General features: G+C 35.3%; 1 protein-coding gene across 5 annotated transcripts; it reads right to left on the reverse strand.

Annotated features, from left to right (window-relative positions):
• Positions 1-229: 229 nt before the first annotated feature.
• Positions 230-6,304, reverse strand: LOC141668989 (E3 ubiquitin protein ligase DRIP2-like). 5 transcript variants are annotated; one of them, XM_074476052.1, is made up of 8 exons: positions 6,150-6,304; positions 5,908-6,039; positions 4,930-5,029; positions 3,289-3,595; positions 2,706-3,145; positions 2,558-2,608; positions 1,163-1,235; positions 230-645 (listed from the first exon to the last, which is right to left on the reverse strand). In XM_074476052.1, exons 2-8 carry the CDS (start codon positions 6,020-6,022, stop codon positions 451-453), a joined length of 1,281 nt encoding a protein of 426 aa, XP_074332153.1. In that variant the 5' UTR covers positions 6,023-6,039; positions 6,150-6,304; the 3' UTR covers positions 230-450. The 5 variants fall into 5 exon arrangements, with proteins under 5 accessions (XP_074332153.1, XP_074332157.1, XP_074332154.1 ...); XM_074476056.1 differs by having other exon boundaries at positions 6,138-6,280; XM_074476053.1 differs by having other exon boundaries at positions 6,142-6,278.
• Positions 6,305-21,583: the final 15,279 nt, after the last annotated feature.

The raw sequence follows: 21,583 nt of genomic DNA on the forward strand, positions 1-21,583 counted from the left end.
TCAAAATGTAAATTCGATATAGCATGTGAACTTCTAAAATTGCAAGTCCAGGTGCTAGTTTTATTTATGTTTAGTATAGGAAGTGGCATGTTAACCAAGTCAATTACAACAAAAATAACTTCTACATCAAGTTAGTAATGGTTAGGTACGTATGATATAGTGAATGTCTCTGGTAGAGTTCAAACGTTGACAGTATAGTAGTTCAAAGTAATTGTGAAAAGTCCAACACTTGTACAAAGTACAACACAGTTAATCTGTAGTTTTCATCATGTGTATAAAGAAACAATATCGTATCTCAACGGTCACTATTACACACTTCACACAAACTACACTATTACAATAATTATAATATAAGATTACAGCCGACTCTAATGATACACGGTTTATTTGTGCTTATTGCTGACTCTTGATAATATATGATTATATTGTAACTGTGAAGAAAATACTATTTTACGAAGACGAAACCTCATGGGGATGAGATGAAACCTTGCGAGCATAGCCCAATACCATCACAAATTCCTTTGCCGAAGATCCAATTGTTACAGATACTCTTTCTGAGGTTGACACGGTTTGTAGCCACAACTCAACCAGACTATGCAGTTGCAGTGTACGGACCACTGGTTGACCCATGCATATGATCTCAACCTACAGTAATATAATTTCACTATCAGCAAATGTGTAACAAGGTTACACAATCACAAAAGGGAACACCGGGAAAAGAGAGGGAGGAGAGAGAAAAAGAGATGAATTTTTTTTGGGAAAAAAACAGCTACATGTATTAAAATCCTGGTAATTTCTAAAGGTCTAATTTACTATTAACACGTGTATTTTAAAGTTAAGTCATCCTAACAGCTCAACAGTAATATAGGAGCTGCAGCCAGAGAAAAGGGAAGAAGTGCAACTAATCCGCAAGAACATAAGAACATTATTTTTGTAGCCGGTTTCCGCATAAACCTACAAAATTGTAAAATACCAAAACTTTAGGAGTCCCTGCTTCTCCCATTATTAATTTTTATTTTTATTTTAAAAACAAATACCACATTTTCCTTTGACAATGCTTCAACCCTCGACCTCCTATAGAAGGGGAGAGTGCACTTAACGCTAGGAAGAGCCCTCGGGTCACTTTCCCATTTATACTACTGACTAGTACAATAAGTCTTACCTCATCTTCGCCTAAAAGCTCTAATTTCTTGGTCAGATACTTCTGGAGAAAAGAAACGGGAAGCTTTCCATCCCTGCAAAGAATCAGATGCATTCATGCTTAGTTGAGACATAAGAGTTACGATTTAACAAAATCTTTAAAAAATTTAACAGCCCTTTTGAAATTTTAACAACACCCACAGATATGTCAGAATGTAATAGTTATCTGCAACTACTTGACGTCCACAAAGGTGTACAGCGAATAGATAAAATCAAGATTTCCTGATAAACAGACTTAACTTTTTAAACATTAACCGATGATGAAAATATGTAAACAGTACAAACTTTATTACGATAATGACACAACGCGTATAAGAAGATCTTAAAATACAACCGCCCGAGGATAAAACTATTTAAGATTGCTCGGTGAGATATTTGTGTCTTGCAGCAACTTTACTTTAATTTCTCAGTTTGATAACGATTAGATACGGAACTAAGTTCATTCCATATCAATCTCCAGATTGTTGATGAATTCGTTTGATGTATCTCAAGATATACTTGAATTGAAGTGACCAACTGGAAAATTTTACTACTAATATTAAACTACGGACTCGAGAGTTAGATATCAACACTCTGAGATGAATGTCATGTAACAATATAGTTTCAATTTCTATATTGACATTGTCAAACATGTTATGCTAGATATGCTCCATATTCAAACTCAATCACCTCCTCGAGATTAGTATAATGACATACAAATTGAATCACTGACTTCCCCTGATAACATCATTATTTGATATAGATAAGTCGGATGCTGAATGGAATATCGTACAATCAAGAAGATTTATTAGGGGGAGTATAGACCCAAGTAATAAGAAAATTAATTCTTCCTTTCTAGGTGATTAATTCAATAACAATCTTAAAACTTGGCAGTTCTGATATCAAATATTACAGAGCAGAATTATTTGTCATTTTGAATGTCGAGGAAGAAAGTTAGTACCCATTTAGTTATTTAACGATTAAAAATACCAATGAGACCCTGACTGACATCCTACTTTTCATATTTCCACTTCTAGATCTGATTGTCAGGTGTTGGGCATTTTAAAAATGCCTACTTTCTGCTGTATTATCTAAACATGCTCAGGGAATAACAAAACTGCTCTACATATCATAACTACAATTTAAGCAAGAGAAGAATCTACCATGTAGTCCTCATAAGAATATATTAGACATTTGGGAGTAAAGCGGATATAGATTTCCATACATAGTCATATACAGTTAATGTAAACATGAGCTACAAACTACTATCCATTCAGGTATAATTGTCCGCATATATTTATAATTGTATGAGGAAAGTACATAAATTATACTGCTAAAGAAATAACTAGTAGGCTGGATGTAGTCACTAAGTACTCACTTTATTCTCAGGAAGCTTGCAGATATCTGGGGCAAAGGCTCATATCCTTCCCTGAAAACATAAATACAGGAACATTAAAACAAAGTAAATATAGTGAAGAAGTTGTCCAAAATGATTAATCTCTTATAATGAATGAAGAGATTCTCACAGGTTTTCAGAAGCCACAAGCGCGCACCAAATTGGATTTTTAATTCTTTCACACCTAGTGCTGGTATCCTCCAACACCGCCTGGGGAGAAACACCGGATTCGTCAAAATTGTTTTTTTTGTGGCGCATCTTTCGCGTCTTCTTTAGGTTCAATGATTCAAAAGGGTCTAGATGACAGGAATCCTGTCCATCTTGAACCTTCGATCCCTGTTTGGTTTTACGCGAAGTTCCTTCAATTTTAGGTTGGTTACTGGTGGCTTCTGATCTGGTAGAAGATCCTTGGAGTGTAAACTTTGACGATTTGCTTCTATTTGCAACTTCTACCAAACAATTCAGAGGCTTCCAAAGATCAATCTTCTCTTCCCCTTCCCTCTCGTGAACCCCATTTTGTGTATCTTTATGTTGTATAGGATTAGTAGATGGTTCAACAGTGGTGGAAATCTAAGGTTGAAAAACAAAAAACAAAATTAGCAACAAAAAACAGTAGGAAATAAGCAAATATGCCACTAATCACAGATTCCAAGTTGGCCAAATCCTTTGTCATAGCGGGTATAAGCACCAAAAAGTATGTAGATCTTCCATACCTGCTTTATATTTTGAGTAAACTTCGTCAAAGTTTTATGTGAACTAGAGCTCTCTGAATCTTCCTCTTTGTTCACTTGTTTTTCATTGGATACACTTGAACCACGTGATGTTTTCCTTGAAGTAGCTCTTGATCTTTTCCCAGTCATCTGTGTGGAGACTCTGGGAGTGCTGACCACCAGGGAAGAGAGTGACCTTTCCTTTCTTCTTGCAGGTAATGCAAGTGAAGGAGCTGCTTCGGGTGCATCCACCTTTCTTCTTTTATAAGGAAAGATCTTTGATCTTACATCTTGCAGATTGTGATCTGGCCTGAGAACAAAGATCTCACATTGTAAGGTACATCAGATATACTAAGTCACATCTCAAATAAATGAACGAGTACACAAGCAAACCACAAGTCCTGAATATCGAGGTTGTGCATATTTAAGTAAAAAAATAAAATGTATATATTTAAGTATACATTAAATTTTGAGTTTGGTAGAGAATACATGCCCTAAATATAAGTAAATATCTAAATATGTATCCACAAAGAATACAGTTCGACTTAAAGAATATAGTTCAACTGAACACTGGCGAAAGTGAAAGTCTTTCAGAGGAGGAGCATATGTTCCTATAGATGGATCGAATAGTTAAACTGTTAGAAAGAAACTAGGGGTAACCAATATTGTAAACTATGAAGAAGCCCACGACAATTTACATTCAAAGCACAATTAGCCACAGAGGTGAGTCAAGGATGTAAAGCAAGAAGAGTATACATACTATCAAATAAAAAAGATTATTATCATCCTTGGGGGAGTAGGTTCTTTGGCTAATTCCTTGATTAGTGATAGATTTTTAATATAAGCGGTCAATGGAGAAGATGCATGAAAGCGGATCAGACAGACCATTGTAAGCCATTCAAGACAGTGTTTCAACTCAGCCTTCAGACAACTGTAAAAAACTGAATTATTACCACTTTGGTACTGTGCATTTGTTGTAGCTCATTAGTTTCACAGGAATTTCATGTGCGCCCAAAGTACATCAACAAGGACTGCAAAAATCATGAGTTCATGACTGCATCTATATTAGTCACACCAACCCCTAAAAGAGCTTCCGAGTGCCTATCACACAAAAATGATACATGTCATGGAAGAGTGCTTCATCATAATACTAGGTCACTGGCAAACCCTTTCACTGCATGACCGTAAAAAAATGGTGCATTCCTTTTTAAGGCAAATTCTGCGAGAGTATTATTCCTGGCACTGTTCATGTAAGACCCTTAAACATGGATATACTGTTTCCCCAAAGTTATGCTGACTGGAAATTTGTGATAATCTACAGTGTTCCTCAGTATCTGGACGGATCAGATGTGTCCAGTAGCTTGTTTCAACTCAAATGGAATTAGGCTTTGTACATCAAAAGCTCATTCACAACTTAATTTAAGAAACCACAAATTTTAAGATCATATTTCTAGTAGTAAAATAATGTTCTAGCATATGACGCAATTTGCATTGGTCAATGCAATATTAATACAGCAAAAGAATGTGAACACTATGAGGATTTTGTAACATATACTCAATAATGTGAAGCACACAATTCAGAAACACACCGTAATTTACAGTCAGGTTTACACAAAACATAGAAAATTTGAAGGGTGATCAGACCTGAGCTTCTCCAAAGGCAAGACACCCAAGTCAATTTCACATATTGGGCAGCATTCTACTTCCTCATCTGAGAATTTTTTATGTATGCATTTCCTGCAAACTGGATATTATTTAAAAGATAAAGTGTAAGGAAATTTTTATGTATGTATTTTTCTGCAAACTGGATATTATTTACAAAGGTAAAGTGTAAGTGTAGTATGATAAGGTCTAAGAAATTGCAACTAAAATTGGTAGCTTTATTTGAGGGCGGAAGTGTAGATGGTATATAAACAGAAGACTTTGTCAGGATGTAGATGTAATATAAATTGATAAATCACGCTCATGATATATAGGTACAGTATGCAACAAACATTTAACAACAGATAAACTAATAAGCTGGGCAGCCAATAGGAGAATAAATGGGCCATAAAGATTTTCAGAGCTTCCTGATAGGAATCAGTATAAAACACAACAAAAAAAAATCTACAAAGAGAAATTGTCCACTAACAAAAAGTTCCGATCTTTACAGTTTTCTGGAATGATTTCATTACTTGCCAATTCTGAAACAACATTAGAACTTTCAAACATATGAAAACCTTGTTTCATATTTGAAGAGTGCATTCAATACGACAGTAACAACTAAGCTTCACTAAAACCATCACTAATTACTCAAATTTCCAAACACCAAACAATAATATTAATGTTACCAATAACAATTATTCACAAAGATCATTGCTACAACTAATAAAGCAAGAATCTTTCTTTTATACATTTCACTTGCAACATCAAACTTACATAAACAAACTGAATTCGTCAACATGTCATGCTAACTTGCCGAAACTTCAACACAAAAGCAAGAATTGCAAAACACAAAAACAATGCACAATTTGAAGAAGAAGAAAATACAAACAAAAGTAGGTAATTAATAAGAATAGGAAGGATGAGAGAGAGAGAGAGAGAGAGAGAGAGAGAGAGAGAGAGAGAGAGAGAGGACTCAACAGGTATGAAGACAGAGAGAAATAGTAGTAGCATCTTTAAGGAGCTTATTGCAAAGAGGGCATGTCATGCATGCTGCTAACACACCCCTCTTTATTGCCACACCTTGATTTGACATCTTCACCCTCCACGAACCTGAAAAGTGCATGTTACCCACCACTAATTATAAATAATCCTCATCACATATTTACGTTGCTTTTCAACAATTAAAACAATCAACAACAATCACTTACTCACAGCTATACCTATATAATAAATATGTGTAGAGACAGAAAGGAGAAGAACTGGGGAGATGTGAAATGGGGTAATCAATCTGGGGGTGTGGGTGTATTGTATGTATATGTTCGGACAAAAGGGATGAAGTGAAGAGAGACAACTTAGATGAAGTAGGAATGATTAAATAGAGGACAAGAAAAAGAGAGGACGGTAAAATAATTAACTTAAAATTTAAAATAAGGAGGTATCAACAAAAAGTTTTTAATCAACTAACTTCATTTTTCACATTCTACTCTAATGAACATTTTAAAATAGTAAAAATAATTTAACCAGAGTTACTTTCTTGTTAACATGAACTATACCAGCAACTCATATCCAAGGTGGTAAAAATAAAAATAGTGAATAAATATTGAGGATGATCATAATAAAAAAGGAGTAAAAATTATTAACAAAAAAAATCAGCAACTTATTAATTCTTATAATTTAGCTGAGCTAGAAATATTTAATTTATGACTTTAAAATTAATTCATTTTTATATTACCAGAATATATAAAAGCTTGTTTTTAAAAAATGGTGTTGGATTTTTTTAAAACAACCAATATTTATGCTACAAAAATGTAAATATACCTGGTTCACTTTTTCTTAAAACGTAACATATTTCCTTGTTTACCCGGCACAAGTCTAATCCCAGACTCATCTCTATATAAAGGGCTCTATCCCTCAATCTAAAAATACGTTTTTGACTTGATTCTTTACAACACGGAGATACGTAGGCATTTTGAGAGCAAAACCAGTTCCCACCGCGAGAACAACCATTAAAACTCGAAACTCACAAACCCTAGTATTAAATACTAGCGAAGCCTAATTTTATTCTACAACATTTGACGCCGTCTGTGAGAATACAACAACAACTATGGTACTTACACGGAGTAAAAATAACACTAGAACTGACGATCTCGTCCCATCATAAATAATCTCATCAATATTGGAGATACCCCGCACTCAACCTATGCCACCATTCAAGGAGAAGCCCCTACAAGGGCATCTGAGACCAACCTCAAGGAACGAATTCGCCAATTCAAGATCCGCCCCTAGGGACAAATCTCCTCAAGGGACGAATCCCCAATTTCAACAACTATAGGAAATAATAAACCCTCGACCCGTTGGATATGAGTATTCAACGATCGTGACCCAAGAGACCACCAACCCACCTTACGAGAGGTCTCCATATCCCGAGGTTCGAGAAAGTGGACCCTCTAATCGAGGCAAAGGACAAGGGCGGACGCCCCTATACATCTGTGGCTTGGCTCCCATCCTTGAGAATCGAGAATTCTCTGGACCCTAGTCCGATAGAGATTCCGACTTGTCGGACGATGAAGCAGCTCCAAGGTGGAGACGTGCTGGTAAGGAGCCGATGGCTAGTGGTTATCAACAACCAAAGAACACTCAAGGGACGATTTCCCAATATGTACAAGAGAGGATCATAGCTCATGAAGCTGAGATCCAAAGGCTAAAGCGTGATCTAAAGATGTACCAGACACCGAGACATCCACCTGTAGCAAGACTAGGGGACTTTCCTCTCGTTATAGGCCTGGAAGGTCCCACACCAAGAGAAAGGGTTGTGACCATAAAAGCTGATCCAAGTGATTTGATACCCCTAGGAGATCCTCATGATCCAAACCCATTATTCAATGAAGAGATAATGAATGCTCATATATCAAAGAAGTTTAAGATGCCCACTATCAAGTCGTATGATGGAACAGGCGACCCATCTAATCATGTTAGGACGTTCTCTAACGCCCTGTTATTACACCCCGTGAATGTTGTTATCAAGTGTCGGAACTTTCCTCAAACCATGTCGGGTATGGCTCAAAGATGGTATAGCCGCCTTACCCCCCCCCCCCCAATTTGATTGGATCTTTCAAAAATTTGAGCCAAATTTTCATCAAGAAATTCATTAGTGAAAGAGTGCATGAGAAGAATTCGGCTTCTCTCATGGGTTTAGTCCAAGGAGCAAAGGAGTCCCTTAGAGACTAACTGAACCGATTCACGAAGGAGACCCTAAAGGTCCCGGATCTCGACGGCAAGATAGGTATGATAGCCCTATATCAAGGGACTAGAGATGAGTTCTTCAAAATGTCCCTGGCCAAATTCCCTCCTGAAAGCATGTTGCAGCTCCATGATAGAGGCGGAAAGTATATCAAAGTAGAGGAAAGTATGAAGAAGACAGTGGTAAATAATGAGCCCGCAGGAAATAATAAGTGAAAGATGGATCAGGATTATGATTTCAAGGACAAGTATCCTCGAACTGGAAAAAACTCTGATTATTTTTCTAAGAAGAATCAACCACCAACGTTCACTGAATATGCAAGGTTGAACGCTCCAAGGAGCCAAATTCTTATGGAAATTGAGAAGGACAAAGAGTTCAAATGGCCGACACCACAAAGGGGAGACCCCAAAAAAGAGACAAGGGCCGATACTGTAGGTTCCATTAAGATGTTTAATTATTCCATATTATTGCATATTATTAATACCTATTTTATATCCGTTTTCGTAACTTTATTAATAAATAAATTATTTTACTTTGTTTTGTGGGAAAATAAATAAATACAGAATTTGAGTTGGAAAAAGTGCAAATAAGGAAGGAGGTGGACTATTCTAGAAGTCAAGGGAATCGGAAGATAAATTGAATATTTATTGGAGAAGAAGAAGGGTTTACTTTAATAATCCTACTTGTATTTTAAGACCCAGACCCTCATATTTTCCCTATATATATAGGTCTCCCCTCTTGTATTTTAAACATCCCAACACACCCAAGACACCCAATTTGGTATTTGTTTTATTTATTTTTTTATCATGTGTAGCTAAATTTGTTCCGTAGGATGAAGATGAAGTTAATTTAATTACTTTGATATCTTCTCATTCATATTATTTGATTCTCATGATTTTTCTTGATGCTTAATTTTTCAATTGACAAAGTGATTTTGATATATTATTGTTACCGGATTTATTTTTCATAGCCTATGCTTTCTCCATGAAGTTTTAATGGGTTATTGTTAGATAACAAGTTTCATAGTATATGATTGTCTCGTTAATTGATATTCATTATTTTTGTGAAGAAAAGAGATTGATTTTAGGGCGAGTTGATATTAATTGTGATTGAATAACGGATTCGGATTCCTAAGTTTTCCATATTATTTGATCTATTTGCTAATTAGGTTAATTCAAACTCCTCTCAAATCTTATTATGTAGTTCGCCTGCCGGGGACTATTTTTAATTTTCACTCCTTGATATTTAATTCTTCAGACTAGTTTTTTTATTTTCTCTTTGATTTTTAGGGAATCTTGAAGCGGAGGAAAGTTTGGACAAGAAGATCACTAGAAGGCCTCACCATCTCGTTTGGAATTCTTGAAAGCGCTTTTCGGTATTCCATATCACCTCTCTATTTTTTTCTAACTTTTATTAGTGAAAAATCCAAAAAAAAATATTTTAAAAAAATCCAAAAATATTAGTTAGTTAATTGTTAAAAACCAATTTGCATCATTCATTCTCTCATGTAGGATCACAATCTAGATTTTCTTTTTGTATTTATTATTTTCCGTCTTATACAATTGTGTTGATTGCTAGAGGAAAGAGGTACATACAGTTTAGTATAATACACGTAGTGTAGTGCATCCATAAGTGTTAATTATCTCGTTCTTTGTGTGTTGCGTCATCTAATCAATTTTAAGGGTGTCACCCCATTACAAGATAAGGTGAGGGATTTTATCACCCTTTCCTTGGCCCACAAATCACTAATTCCTTCATCTTGCATTCACCTACCTTAATAAAATTAAATAGACGTTAGCCCCTAGGATTTCGAGCTCAATTAGGAAGGTACCTAAAAGAGAAAGTAAATTTGGAAATATTCGAACTTTTGGTGACAAGGAAAGTGTATCACATTCCTGGCCAATTTGGATTGGTGACTAGGAAAGCAGTTCTCTAATTCAGCGCCTTGTTTACAAGGAAGTGCCCCCGCTTACCTGACCAATCAGTTTGAATAAATCTAGATTTATAGACTTTTTGGTGGTCCAACAGTTAGGAGTTGTCTAGAATTTTTTTAGGATTACCCATAGATCTAAGATTTTTCTTTTTGATTTTCCAATTTTTCTTGGGTGTTTACTTATAGTTCTTATCTTCTACGTGTTTAGTTATCTTATATGCAAAGTAATTGGGTTCGAGACCATTCATCTAGAATAATAAGACACTCTAACCTTTCATCTCCTAAAGTAGTAAGGCAACTCGACTTCTCTTCACCCACCAAAATTGAGTCAAAAGAAAAAATAAAAATTCCACTTGTAGTCATGTCCATCTCACTTAAAAACCGTTGTTACGCGCGCGTTCCACCGAACCCTCGTGCATAGTCCTACCTGAAGTAACCGCAAATAATTTTGAAATTAAACATCACAACATTAGCATGTTACCTAGGTTTGTTGGGGTAGAGGGAGAGGATCCATATCTTTTCATTCGAGAATTTGAGAAAGTGTGTGCTTTACAAAAACTCCAACAACTTAGTGAAGACTCCATTAGGCTCAAACTTATTAACTTTGCTTTAAAGGAAGAGGCTAAACAGTGGTTGTATACTTTACCCGTTAATTCTATTTCTATATAGGATGAATTTGTGTCTATCTTTCTTAAAAAATATTTTCCAAACCATAAGGCAAATAGACTTAGGAATGAAATTAACCAATTTCAAAAAAATCGAAATGAGTCTTTTTGGAAATATTTTGATAGATTTATATAGATTTTGTCTAAGTGTCCTCAACATGGTATAGAAAATGGAGACTTTATAAAATCGTTTATGAAGCCTTAGACAGTCAAACCACTACTTTGTTAGAGTCTATGTGCCAAGGTAAATTTATGAATAAAAATGAGGACGAAGCTTGGCAATTTTTTGAGGAGTTAGCTAAAAAAATAATGTTGTAGGAGTCAACTAGGGAACCCAATCTTGAATATGAAAGATCTAAGGGCTTACACGTAGTTGGTAATTCTATTGCAACCGAAGCTAAGTTAGCTACACTCACTAAACGTCTAGAAGTCTTAGAAACCAACAACGCGTCTTCTCAATTTTCTATATGTACAAACTGTATTTCTCCTAATCATGTGATAGACAATTGCCCTGAAATTGTACAAGTCAATGTCATGGTTCAACCTAGAGTTATGAATGATCTATATACACCCACATACAATTCTGGTAGGAAGAATCACCCAAATTTCTCATGAAACCAAGGTCAATACAATCAGTTTAATCAAAATTCTCAACCTGCTTTTCAAAAGCCCAATCCTGGTCCATACCCAACTCAAAATCCCAACCCATATCCTCCTCAAAATCTTGGTCATTATCCTAAATCAGCCCCCTTGAATTCTCCTGGTTTTAGTGAATCCGATAAGAAATTAAATTCCATTGAAAAGAGTATGGAGGCATTACTTAAATTTCAATAATCTTTCATGCAAGCTATGACCCAAGATAGGCAGTTGCTAAATTCAAGCACACAAGCCATATCTAAGCTAGAGGTCCAAGTTAGTCAATTGGAAAACACCATCAGTGAGAGAGATAAAAATTATTTCCCTAGTCAACCCGAGGCTAATCCTAAATTTCATCAAAACCAAAAGTCTCATAAAAATGTGAACTCTGTCATCTCTCTAAGGTCGGGAAATCAATTCAACAATAATGCTGGTATTAATACTCAGCAGGAAGATAAACTAACATCTGAACCAAATCCTCTACTCTTGAATCCTAGTCTTCAACAACCTCCCAATCCAAATCCTGAAACTTCTGAATCTAATGAGTCATCAACATCTAAAGAATCACCTTCAAAACCAAAATCTGATGTGTCTAGTAAAAAATTCTTTAAGCCGAAAGCTCTGTTTCCTCAAAGACTTGTCTCAAACAAACAATCTGCTCAGTTAGATAAGATTTTGGAAGTATTTATGCAAGTTAAGATCAACATTTCTCTTTTAGATGTAATTCAACAAGTTCCCTCATATGCTAGGTGTCTAAAAGATTTGTGTACTCATAAAAAAACCACCCATGTTCCTAAAAAAGCTTTCCTTACCTCTCATGTTAGTTCTATATCATCAAATCAAATCCCTGTGAAGTATAAGGATCCTGGTTGTCCTACCATCTCTTGCGTCGTAGGTAATTCCTTCATTGATAAAGCTTTACTCGATTTAGGAGCTAGTATGAATCTTCTTCCATCATCTGTCTATCCAAGCCTTGGGTTTAGGTGAACTTAAAAAGACTAGTGTTACTCTTCAGTTTGCTGACCGTTCTGTCAAAACTCCAAAGGGTATAGTTGAAGATATTTTGATAAAAAATGGTGATTTTGTCTTTCCCGTTGATTTCGTTGTTCTAGAAACCGAACCAGTCAAAATCTCAAAAATCAGATCCCCATCATTTTAGGAAGGCCTTTTCTTGCCACCTCTAATGCTTTGATTAACTGTAAAGATGGTTTGTTATTCCCAAATAATCTAACAAAGAATTACAGAAGGGGGGGGGTTGAATGTAATTCTGGTTTCTTTTTGAATTTAAGATTTGTTATATCTTAAATATATAACTGTGTTTGATTTAGCTAAAGTGCGGAATAAAAAATATTGAAGAAATCAAACACAAAATAATTAAACACAAGTATTTAAAAACTTTCTGGTGGATTGAACTTTTCCACCAGAGATATATATATATATAATCGAGAACTCTGTGATGCAAGATTTGCAGACAGCTGCTTACAAGTAGAACATACAATGAACAGAGAAATTCTTCACGGATACAGCTTTATCAATTTCTCTAGTTGATTACTTACTTACTTCGTTAATTTTCTACTTGCTACCCTTGGTTTATATATCACCAAGTTACATGATAAAAAGACCAACTAATGAGACAAAAGTTTGTCTAATTACATGCTTCTTCATTTCTTTATCCAGCATCTTTTGAATATCTTCAAGTTAGCATGGAAATGGAAATGATTATTTATTCTCTAAAACCTGTAAATAGGCTGCCACATTCCATTTACATCTAATCAACCCATGTGACTGTCAAGTCACTATCAACTGCAATTTGAATTTAACCATTCGTTAAAACTTCATTGGATCATCCGTTGAAACTGTGTTGAATCATCCGTCGAAGCTTCATTAGATCATCCATTGAATGTGACTTGGGTCATCCGTCGAAACTTTATAGAATCATCCGTTGAAAGTCTTCCATAATGGTTAACTCTATTTCACTTATGCAAAATTACAAGGCATCTAATATTTACAATTAGCCAACCTATTTTGCATATCAAACTAGTAGTCAATATGACTTTAAATATCCTACAATTTCTAGATCTTTAAGGTATAATAAAAGCAGAAATGTGTTACAAGACTTATTAATACATAAGCTACTTTCTCAACGGATATTATAGTGATCATCCGTCGAGAGCTACAAAAATACTAAATTAAATCTACTAAGGTATTTTGTTTAACTTATCATCAAGTACACAACATAATCATAACAATATCCCCCAATTTATGTCTACTGGAATTGTAGGTATAAATTAAGAGAAACTTGATGATAATAAAACACCTTAGAATACAGACTGATTAATGGTAGATAAAATTAAGAAGTGCTGCAGTTTATTGAAAATTATACAGAGGAAGGTTTGTAGAGAATCTGACAAGCCATTTTCAAGGTGCTCCTCTAGACTGAGCAAATCTATCTTATTTCCTTGAGTGTCTAGACTTCCTTCCCAATTTCTCATTGTTCTCTTCAATATGGTTTTGAAGTTTCCTGTAGAATTCAGATTCATCTTCATTAGTCTGATCCAGCATCTCTTGCATCTCCATGAAAGTTTCATTGTTTGAAACCTTTAGTTGATATTCTAATCTGAAGAATCTTCTGGTATTCTTCTCATCCTTGAACTCCATTATCCAGTATGGCCTCAAATGCACTCTATCTCTATTGAAGGGAATAGTCAAGACTCTTGGGAGTGCATTTCGATATCTCCTGCTATTCGTTATCTCCTCAATTTTATTCAGTACCATCTTTTTGGCAACAATGTTGAACTCAAAGTTCTTCTTTATTGAGGAGAAAATCTTTACTGGAACAGAATAGCCTTCATTGAGAATTCTGTGAAAAGGCCAAGTTAGCTCTTTTCCACCCTTGTATCTGAACACTAATCTTTCTGGAAGTCTTTTGTAAGCATCAATAGCTCTAACTTCATCCAGCTCATCCAAGTAAAGATTGATGTCAGAGAATTCCTTAATGTCATAGATGTAGAGTTGATCTCCCTTGTTGACAGTTGGTTTGGGTTTGGCTAAGGCTTTGGATTGAAGTCTTACAGGTTTGGCCTTTGGAATTGGTATGTTTGGATCAGGGATTGGTAGGCTTTCCCAATATATAGGTTTATCCTTGGGAATTATGGGTTCACCTTGGAAATTTATATCATAATAAACCTTGAATTCAGCCTACTCCATTGTGAGCATGGCTGGTTGACTTGAACTGGTAGACTGGTTTGGCATGTACTCTTCCTTGTCTTCATCAAAATCAAGCTTCCTCTTTGGTCTGAATTTCAATCTTGGTTTATTTGTTTGCTTTGGTTCTTCTTTCTTTTCTTCAATAACAGACTCAACTATCACAACAGGCATTTCAGATTTTGTGGTTGCAGGCCTTTTAGCTTGGTTCTTGGCATCTAAGGCAGCTTGATTTTGCAGTTGTTTGAGCCTCACCATTTCTTCTTTTTTAGCTTCTGCAAACTGTGGATGTCCAGCCATCACACAGATCAATTTTCCATTCCTGTAGATTTTAGAAATTCTCTTCTTTAAGACTGAGTCTCTGGGATCTTTGAAATAAGCAATAGATGTACCAAGCAACTTCTTTTTATCAGGCTGGGGAATTTCATAGACTAGGTCCAATGGATTTTTGCTTGAATTATTTGGATAGTTTCTCTTTGGATGAAAAACCACATTGTCCTGTAAAGGTTTTCTTGATGAGGGTTGACCCCTTTCCATATTCCCTAAGCTCATTTCATTGATTGAAATTGATCTCAATTGAGAGAAATGAGAGAAATGTTTCACAACTTTGTCTTGGTCTTGTTTCACAATTGGACCAAAATTATTCTCAATCTTGCCATCAAGCTTCTTCCATTTCTCTTTCAGCTCTAGTTCATCTGCTGCTATCTTGATCAAGTCAATGCTGTCAATAACTGGTGGCTTAAAGAAAGTAATTGCTGGAATCACTTTAATGACTTGAATATTTTGCACTTTCTCCCCCTCACTAACTAAAATGATTGCAGTTGTCTCCCCTTCACTAACTGAGACAAGTACATCTTTCTCCCTCTTTTTATTAGCATGTGGATCTTTGGCTTGAAGTTGGGGTTCTTTCTGATTTTGATCTATATTGATTTTCAACTTCTATTGATGGCTCAATGGATGTTGATCTTTGCCTTTCGATGGATGATGCAGACTATCTTTCAACGGATGATGCATTTGGTCTTTCGACGGATGTTAAATTATGTGCTTCATTAGTTGTAGATTTTTCTGTATTGTCCTTAGATATTGTTTCTTAATCACTTTCATCATCACTATCATCACAAATCATCTCAACATTATCAAATTTGAGGCTTTCATGGAAATCTCCATCTTGCAGTCCTTCAATGTTTTTATCATCAAACATAACATGCACAGATTCCATAACAATGTTGGTTCTGAGATTGTAGACAATATATGCTTTTTCAACTGCATATCCAACAAAAATGCCTTCATCTCCTTTGGCATCAAACTTTCCATGCTGATCAGTTTGATTTCTTAAGATATAGCATTTACAGCCAAAAACATGAAGAAAGTTTAATGTTGGCTTCCTGTTCTTGAACAATTGGTAGGGTGTCATGCATTTTGCTGATTAACCAAAGACATATTCTGAGTGTAGCATGCAGTATTTACATTTTCTTCCCAAAAATATGTTGGTAACTTTGATTCTTCTAGCATTGTTCTTGTAGTTTCAATAAGAGACCTGTTTTTGCTTTCCAACACTCCACTTTGTTGTGGGTTTCTTGCTACTGAAAACTCATGCATGATCCCATTCTCTTCACAAAAAAACCTCATCACAGAATTTTTAAACTCAATCTCATTGTCACTCCTGATTCTTCCAACTTTGAAATCAGGATGATTGTTAACTTGCTTTATGTGATTGATGATGATTTCTGTCACTCCCCGACTTAACAATATATATTATACAAATTATTACAATAGATAACAAAAGAAAGTAAATACAACTGAATCCAAGATCTTACAGTTTAGGGTTTGGAACAGCCCAACACTATTAACTATTACAACCTGATTTCTAATATCGAGTCCTCATACAAAACGATCACTAATCTACCTGAGCTTGGACATATGCATCGGCATCACAAGTCTTACGCGTTGTCTGCTTGAATCTAACCATATCTTCTAGCTGAAATATCAGGGTGAAACCAAGTAGTGAGCCAAATTCTCAACAAGTGCTATACAATACAATACATAAATCGAGATAAAAGAATAAAAATGTGAAGGTAGAGCTAATAATAGCAAGAGATAAACTTTTTGAGTGATGGCATCATTTATTTGTAACAAAACAATTCAAAACCATTTCTTTATCAAATCCATTTTATGACGCTACGGATTACAGTCGGTGATCAGCCGCGAAGTAATCCTGAACCTCGCTGGGTTCTAGAACATTAATGGGATCCCTAGGCAACCTTTAAGCCTACAAATTAAGAGCACAAAGGACTTGCGTCTCAGTCCAGATCCACTATTTAAAGAAAATATGTGTCCCCCTTTGGGACTTGAAATCCAAATTTTAACTTTTTCATTTTAAAATTTTATTTGATGCCAAGTAACGGTTAAACTATTGAACAATGAACATCTTTATCAAGGGTTCTAGATCAACTTTAAAGCACTGGAAAAAGATCCACTAAATTTCAAGGCCATGATCCACTAGACTATACTTTATCAAGAGAAATTTGCAAGGTTTCTATTTACAAGGATTTTGACAGAGAGATTTAGCAAGGTTATCGGATAGTATGAAGGAACAAAGTCAAACTAGGTCCAAGGTAATGGCTCCAGATAAGACTTAGGTATTAAAGAAATAAGGTGATCATTAATGGTTCCATAGAAGATTTAGGTATTAAAATATAGAGAAAGTGAGCATCAGCTCAAGGTACAACATAGTATCATGCTTTAGGGTAAGGATAGGGTTATCAAACAATTATGAACAATCGTTAAGGAACAACTGACTTTTAGGTATCAAGACAAGGTTACTGGGTATAACTTGCACATGGTTCAACATCATAATTACTTTGGTATACTAGCATGATAGGACTTTGGATTTACTTGCATAGCAATTTTCAAGTAAAGTTAAACTACTTGAAATAAATACTTGAGGGTTCATGTCATTTTCATATAATACAAAGATAGATTCGAAACCACTTGGTTCATGTATATCAAGGTGAATTAAAATACTCACATCATATATAAGAACTGGTTATAACACACTTGCAGTGTATACGAAAAGACAGGTTGAATCACTTGCCTTGAGAAAGGCTGGACTTGACTGGTAGGTAGGAACAACTAGGAGCTTTACTCGACCTTAATGGCAAGTTTACCCTCGTCTCGAGATCCTACACCAATAATAATAACCTCATTATAATATATTCTTACCAACTCAACCTATTTGTAAACCAAAATTTAACACAATGGCACTTAGGCCTATATACACACAATTTACAATTACCTTATAATCATAATAGTACACATAGCCACATATGCTCACATACCATTTTTAAGTACCAAATAATATCACACACACTATATTGCATCACTAGGCTTGGATGATCTCACTCCACTTACTTAAGTCACTTGGTCGCTAACTAGACAAAAACTCCAAATTTTGACCTCCTAACTCGAAGTGCCTTTACTAAACCATCCAATTCCTATTGACCCTGACTTGGGCCTCTAACTCTACTGACTTCATGATATCTTGCAACTATGGTGGTCAACCAAAACTTCACTCCTAAGTGCTCTAAAACTATGTGGTAAGTGAATGGGCTCATTATAGTAAATTTTAGAATGACATCTATGGTTTCTTGGGTGCATTTCACACTCTTACACTTCACGTTTACCTCCAAAACTTCTACACTAGACTCTCCTGATCATAAGACAACTCCCAAACGTGATGTGGCTCAAGGGCCTAGCTTGTGTCTCCCTAGGCCTAAGCTTAAGTTCTACGCTTCCCCTGTTTTTCTGGGCAGAAAAGGGTCCTGATTTGAACTAACTTATGACACATGATTCTAACTCATAACCTATGAACTATGGCTGTAAAAACTCCTCTGATACTCCCTCTAATTAATGCCCAACAAGGCCTATTGAGGGCCTACTTATGACATGGTCAAAACTTCCTATTTCTAAGTTACAAAAAAACTATCCCCTGTTGGACAGATTTTGTGTTTCCACTCGTGCACCTAACCAAATGTCTTACAAACCTCTAAAAAATACCTAAAACCTAATATATACTCCTAGTGATAGCTTCTGGTGACTTGGGCCTCAAATTTCACAACAATGACAAGGTCAAATCTCACTCTAAACCTCGGGGTACCAAACTGATTTTCTGCAGAATCTAATGCTTTCCTTCTACCAAGATTCTTACTTGACAAACCCAACCAAACATCAATCAAAAACTCAAACCAAACCTCAACCAAGGTGATCTACTGAAATAACTCTCCTACACTCAACATTGGCTTGGTGGAGATCATCCTTACCTAAGGTACAACATAGCAAAACAAAAGTTAACATACTACACTAAATACAAGTCATCAAATTTTCGAAAACAACAATTTATATCCTCTTCATATATATTTGAATTAACATCACATACCAAGGAGCACAAATCAAGATCAATATCTTAACTCTACTGAAATTAAAGCCTATTAATAATTATCAATCCAAATGATCAAGAACTTTCGAAAATCATGAGTTGATTTCATGCATGCATGCCTTCGAATTTTACAAGCCAAAATCATATGATTTCCACAATAATTTTTATCATAAAATCAACATGCAAACCTAACATAGACTAATACTACATGATCACTTAGCATGCAAAGGGTTTCATCAAGTTTTCACTACAAAATTCATACTATTATCACAAAAACATACAAGAACTAAACAAGGCAACAAAACACCACTAAGAACCATTCATTCGGCTCCCTTATGGTCATGGCCGAATGAAATTGAAGGGAAATGGCCATTAAAAACAAGAGGTTCACTCTCATAACTTTGCATTTCACCATTCCTTGTAGTTCCCTCAATAATGCAACCTTGAATCCATAAGAATCAAGATTGTATTTTGAGTTCTAGTTAAACTATGACATGCAAGATTAAAACTCAAACTTTTCACTCTAAACTTTTTGAAATATATATGAACAACATGTAGGGAGTAAGATTACTTGAATATAAGATGGATGTTTGAGTGAAAGAATGAAGAAAGAAGGGAATGGGGGGCTTTGGCTATGGGAAGGGCCGAGAGGGGGGGTTGAGCCGAGAGGGAGGGGGAGGAGAAAGGAGTGGGTGGAATGGTGGAGTGAAAAATGAAGTGCTCATGGTACTTGTGTTTGTTTTTATGCCTTTGATTTGACTAAATGTGAGTGGATTTAGTAAATGACAAGAGTAACCTTCTAGCTAAAGTTGGGTAAATTTGCATGCAAGGACAAATAGGTAAATTGGCTAGTAGAATGAGAGTGAGTGGGGTTGGAATTGTCTTTTTAGCCCTTTAGTTGAATGGGAGGGTATTTGCATGCAAGGATATTCATGTAATTTTCTAATTATTAAACAACTAATTTTTAAGGATCTATTTTTATAAAATAAAATAAAAGTTCCAAAATTATAGAAATTGTACTATAAAATAACTTGGATTTTTAGAAATTTTATGAGATCACTTTTGAAATTTGTGAATGAAATAATTTTTAAAAGATAATTTTACATGGTAAAGAATAATCTTTATAAATCAAAAATAGGAGCAATTAAAAAAAAATTCACTTTGAAAAATTTATATTCTAAGTAAAGCAATTTATAATGCAGCAACTCCATTCACACAAGTGTATAATCAAATAGGTATATTTATAATCGATTCAAATATTATACAAAGTTCGTAAATAATTTTACACAAAATGTCGGTCGTAACATCCTCTCCCCCTTAAAGGATTATGTCCTCAGAATCTAAGAGAACAGATAAGGATACCGGGAACGCATATCGGACTCTAACTCAGAGGTTGACTCTTCGACCTTGGGGTTCCTCCAAAGTACTTTTACTAACTTCACCGACTTATTTCTAAGTCTCTTTTCTTTCCAGTCGAGTATTTTGACAGGTTGCTCACAAATGACAGATCGGCCTGAATTTCTATAGGCTCATATTCTATCACATGGTTGGCATCAGGATTGTACTTCTTAAGCAATGACATATGGAACACATTATGCACATGTTGATACTGAGGTGGTAAGGCTAACTCATAAGCTACCTTCCCCACTTGCCTCAAAATTTCAAAAGGACCAATATATCTAGGTGTTAACTTCCCTTTCTTTCCAAATCTAGACAATCCTTTCTTTGGTGATACTTTCAGCAAAACGGCTTCACCCACTTGGAATCTGACATCCTTGCGCGCTGGATCCACATACTTTCTTTACCTATCTTGAGCAACAAGTAACCTCTTCTGAATTAATTTGACTATCTCATGCAATTATTGTACCAATTATGGGCCTAGAATCTTTCCTTTTCCCACTTCATCCCAACTAGTTGGTGATCTGCATTTCCATCCGTATAAAGCTTCTTATGGTGGCATGCCAATACTGGAGTGATAACTTTTGTTATAGGAGAATTCTACCAATGGCAGGTGGTCGTCCCAACTTCCCGCAAAGTCAATTGCACAACTGCGTAACATGTCTTCGATTATTTGAATTGTCCTTTCGCTTTGACCATCAGTCTGCGGATGATATGTCGTTGTTAGATATGAATACAACACAGGAGGGGTGAATGTGTTTTGGCTTAAATGTTTACTTTTTTATCGACTTTGGGTTTAGCAGTTGGTTGTTATCAATGATTTTGTAGAATAGATGTTAAACATAAATAACAATGCAAATATGTAAAACAAAGATCTTCAAAACTCACTTAATTTTATATTAAAAATCAAGCAGTGTTTTGCTACAAAATCTCTAAGTTCTTGGTTTAGAACTTAGCTTCTTTCTTGAGAGAGAATACAATTTCTAATCTATTCAGTCCACTTTTAAACAAAGGACCTCAGTTAACTTTATATGATAGTTAACTTTGGTTTACACAGTGAACAATAATAAGTGCTAATCACTTTTCTAACATGTCACTAATCACTTCTATTTAAGGGAAAAGTGAGATTTCCATATCTTGAT

The sequence above is a fragment of the Apium graveolens genome, chromosome 6 (assembly GCF_009905375.1).
Source record: "Apium graveolens cultivar Ventura chromosome 6, ASM990537v1, whole genome shotgun sequence".
Classification (NCBI taxonomy): Eukaryota; Viridiplantae; Streptophyta; class Magnoliopsida; order Apiales; family Apiaceae; genus Apium; species Apium graveolens.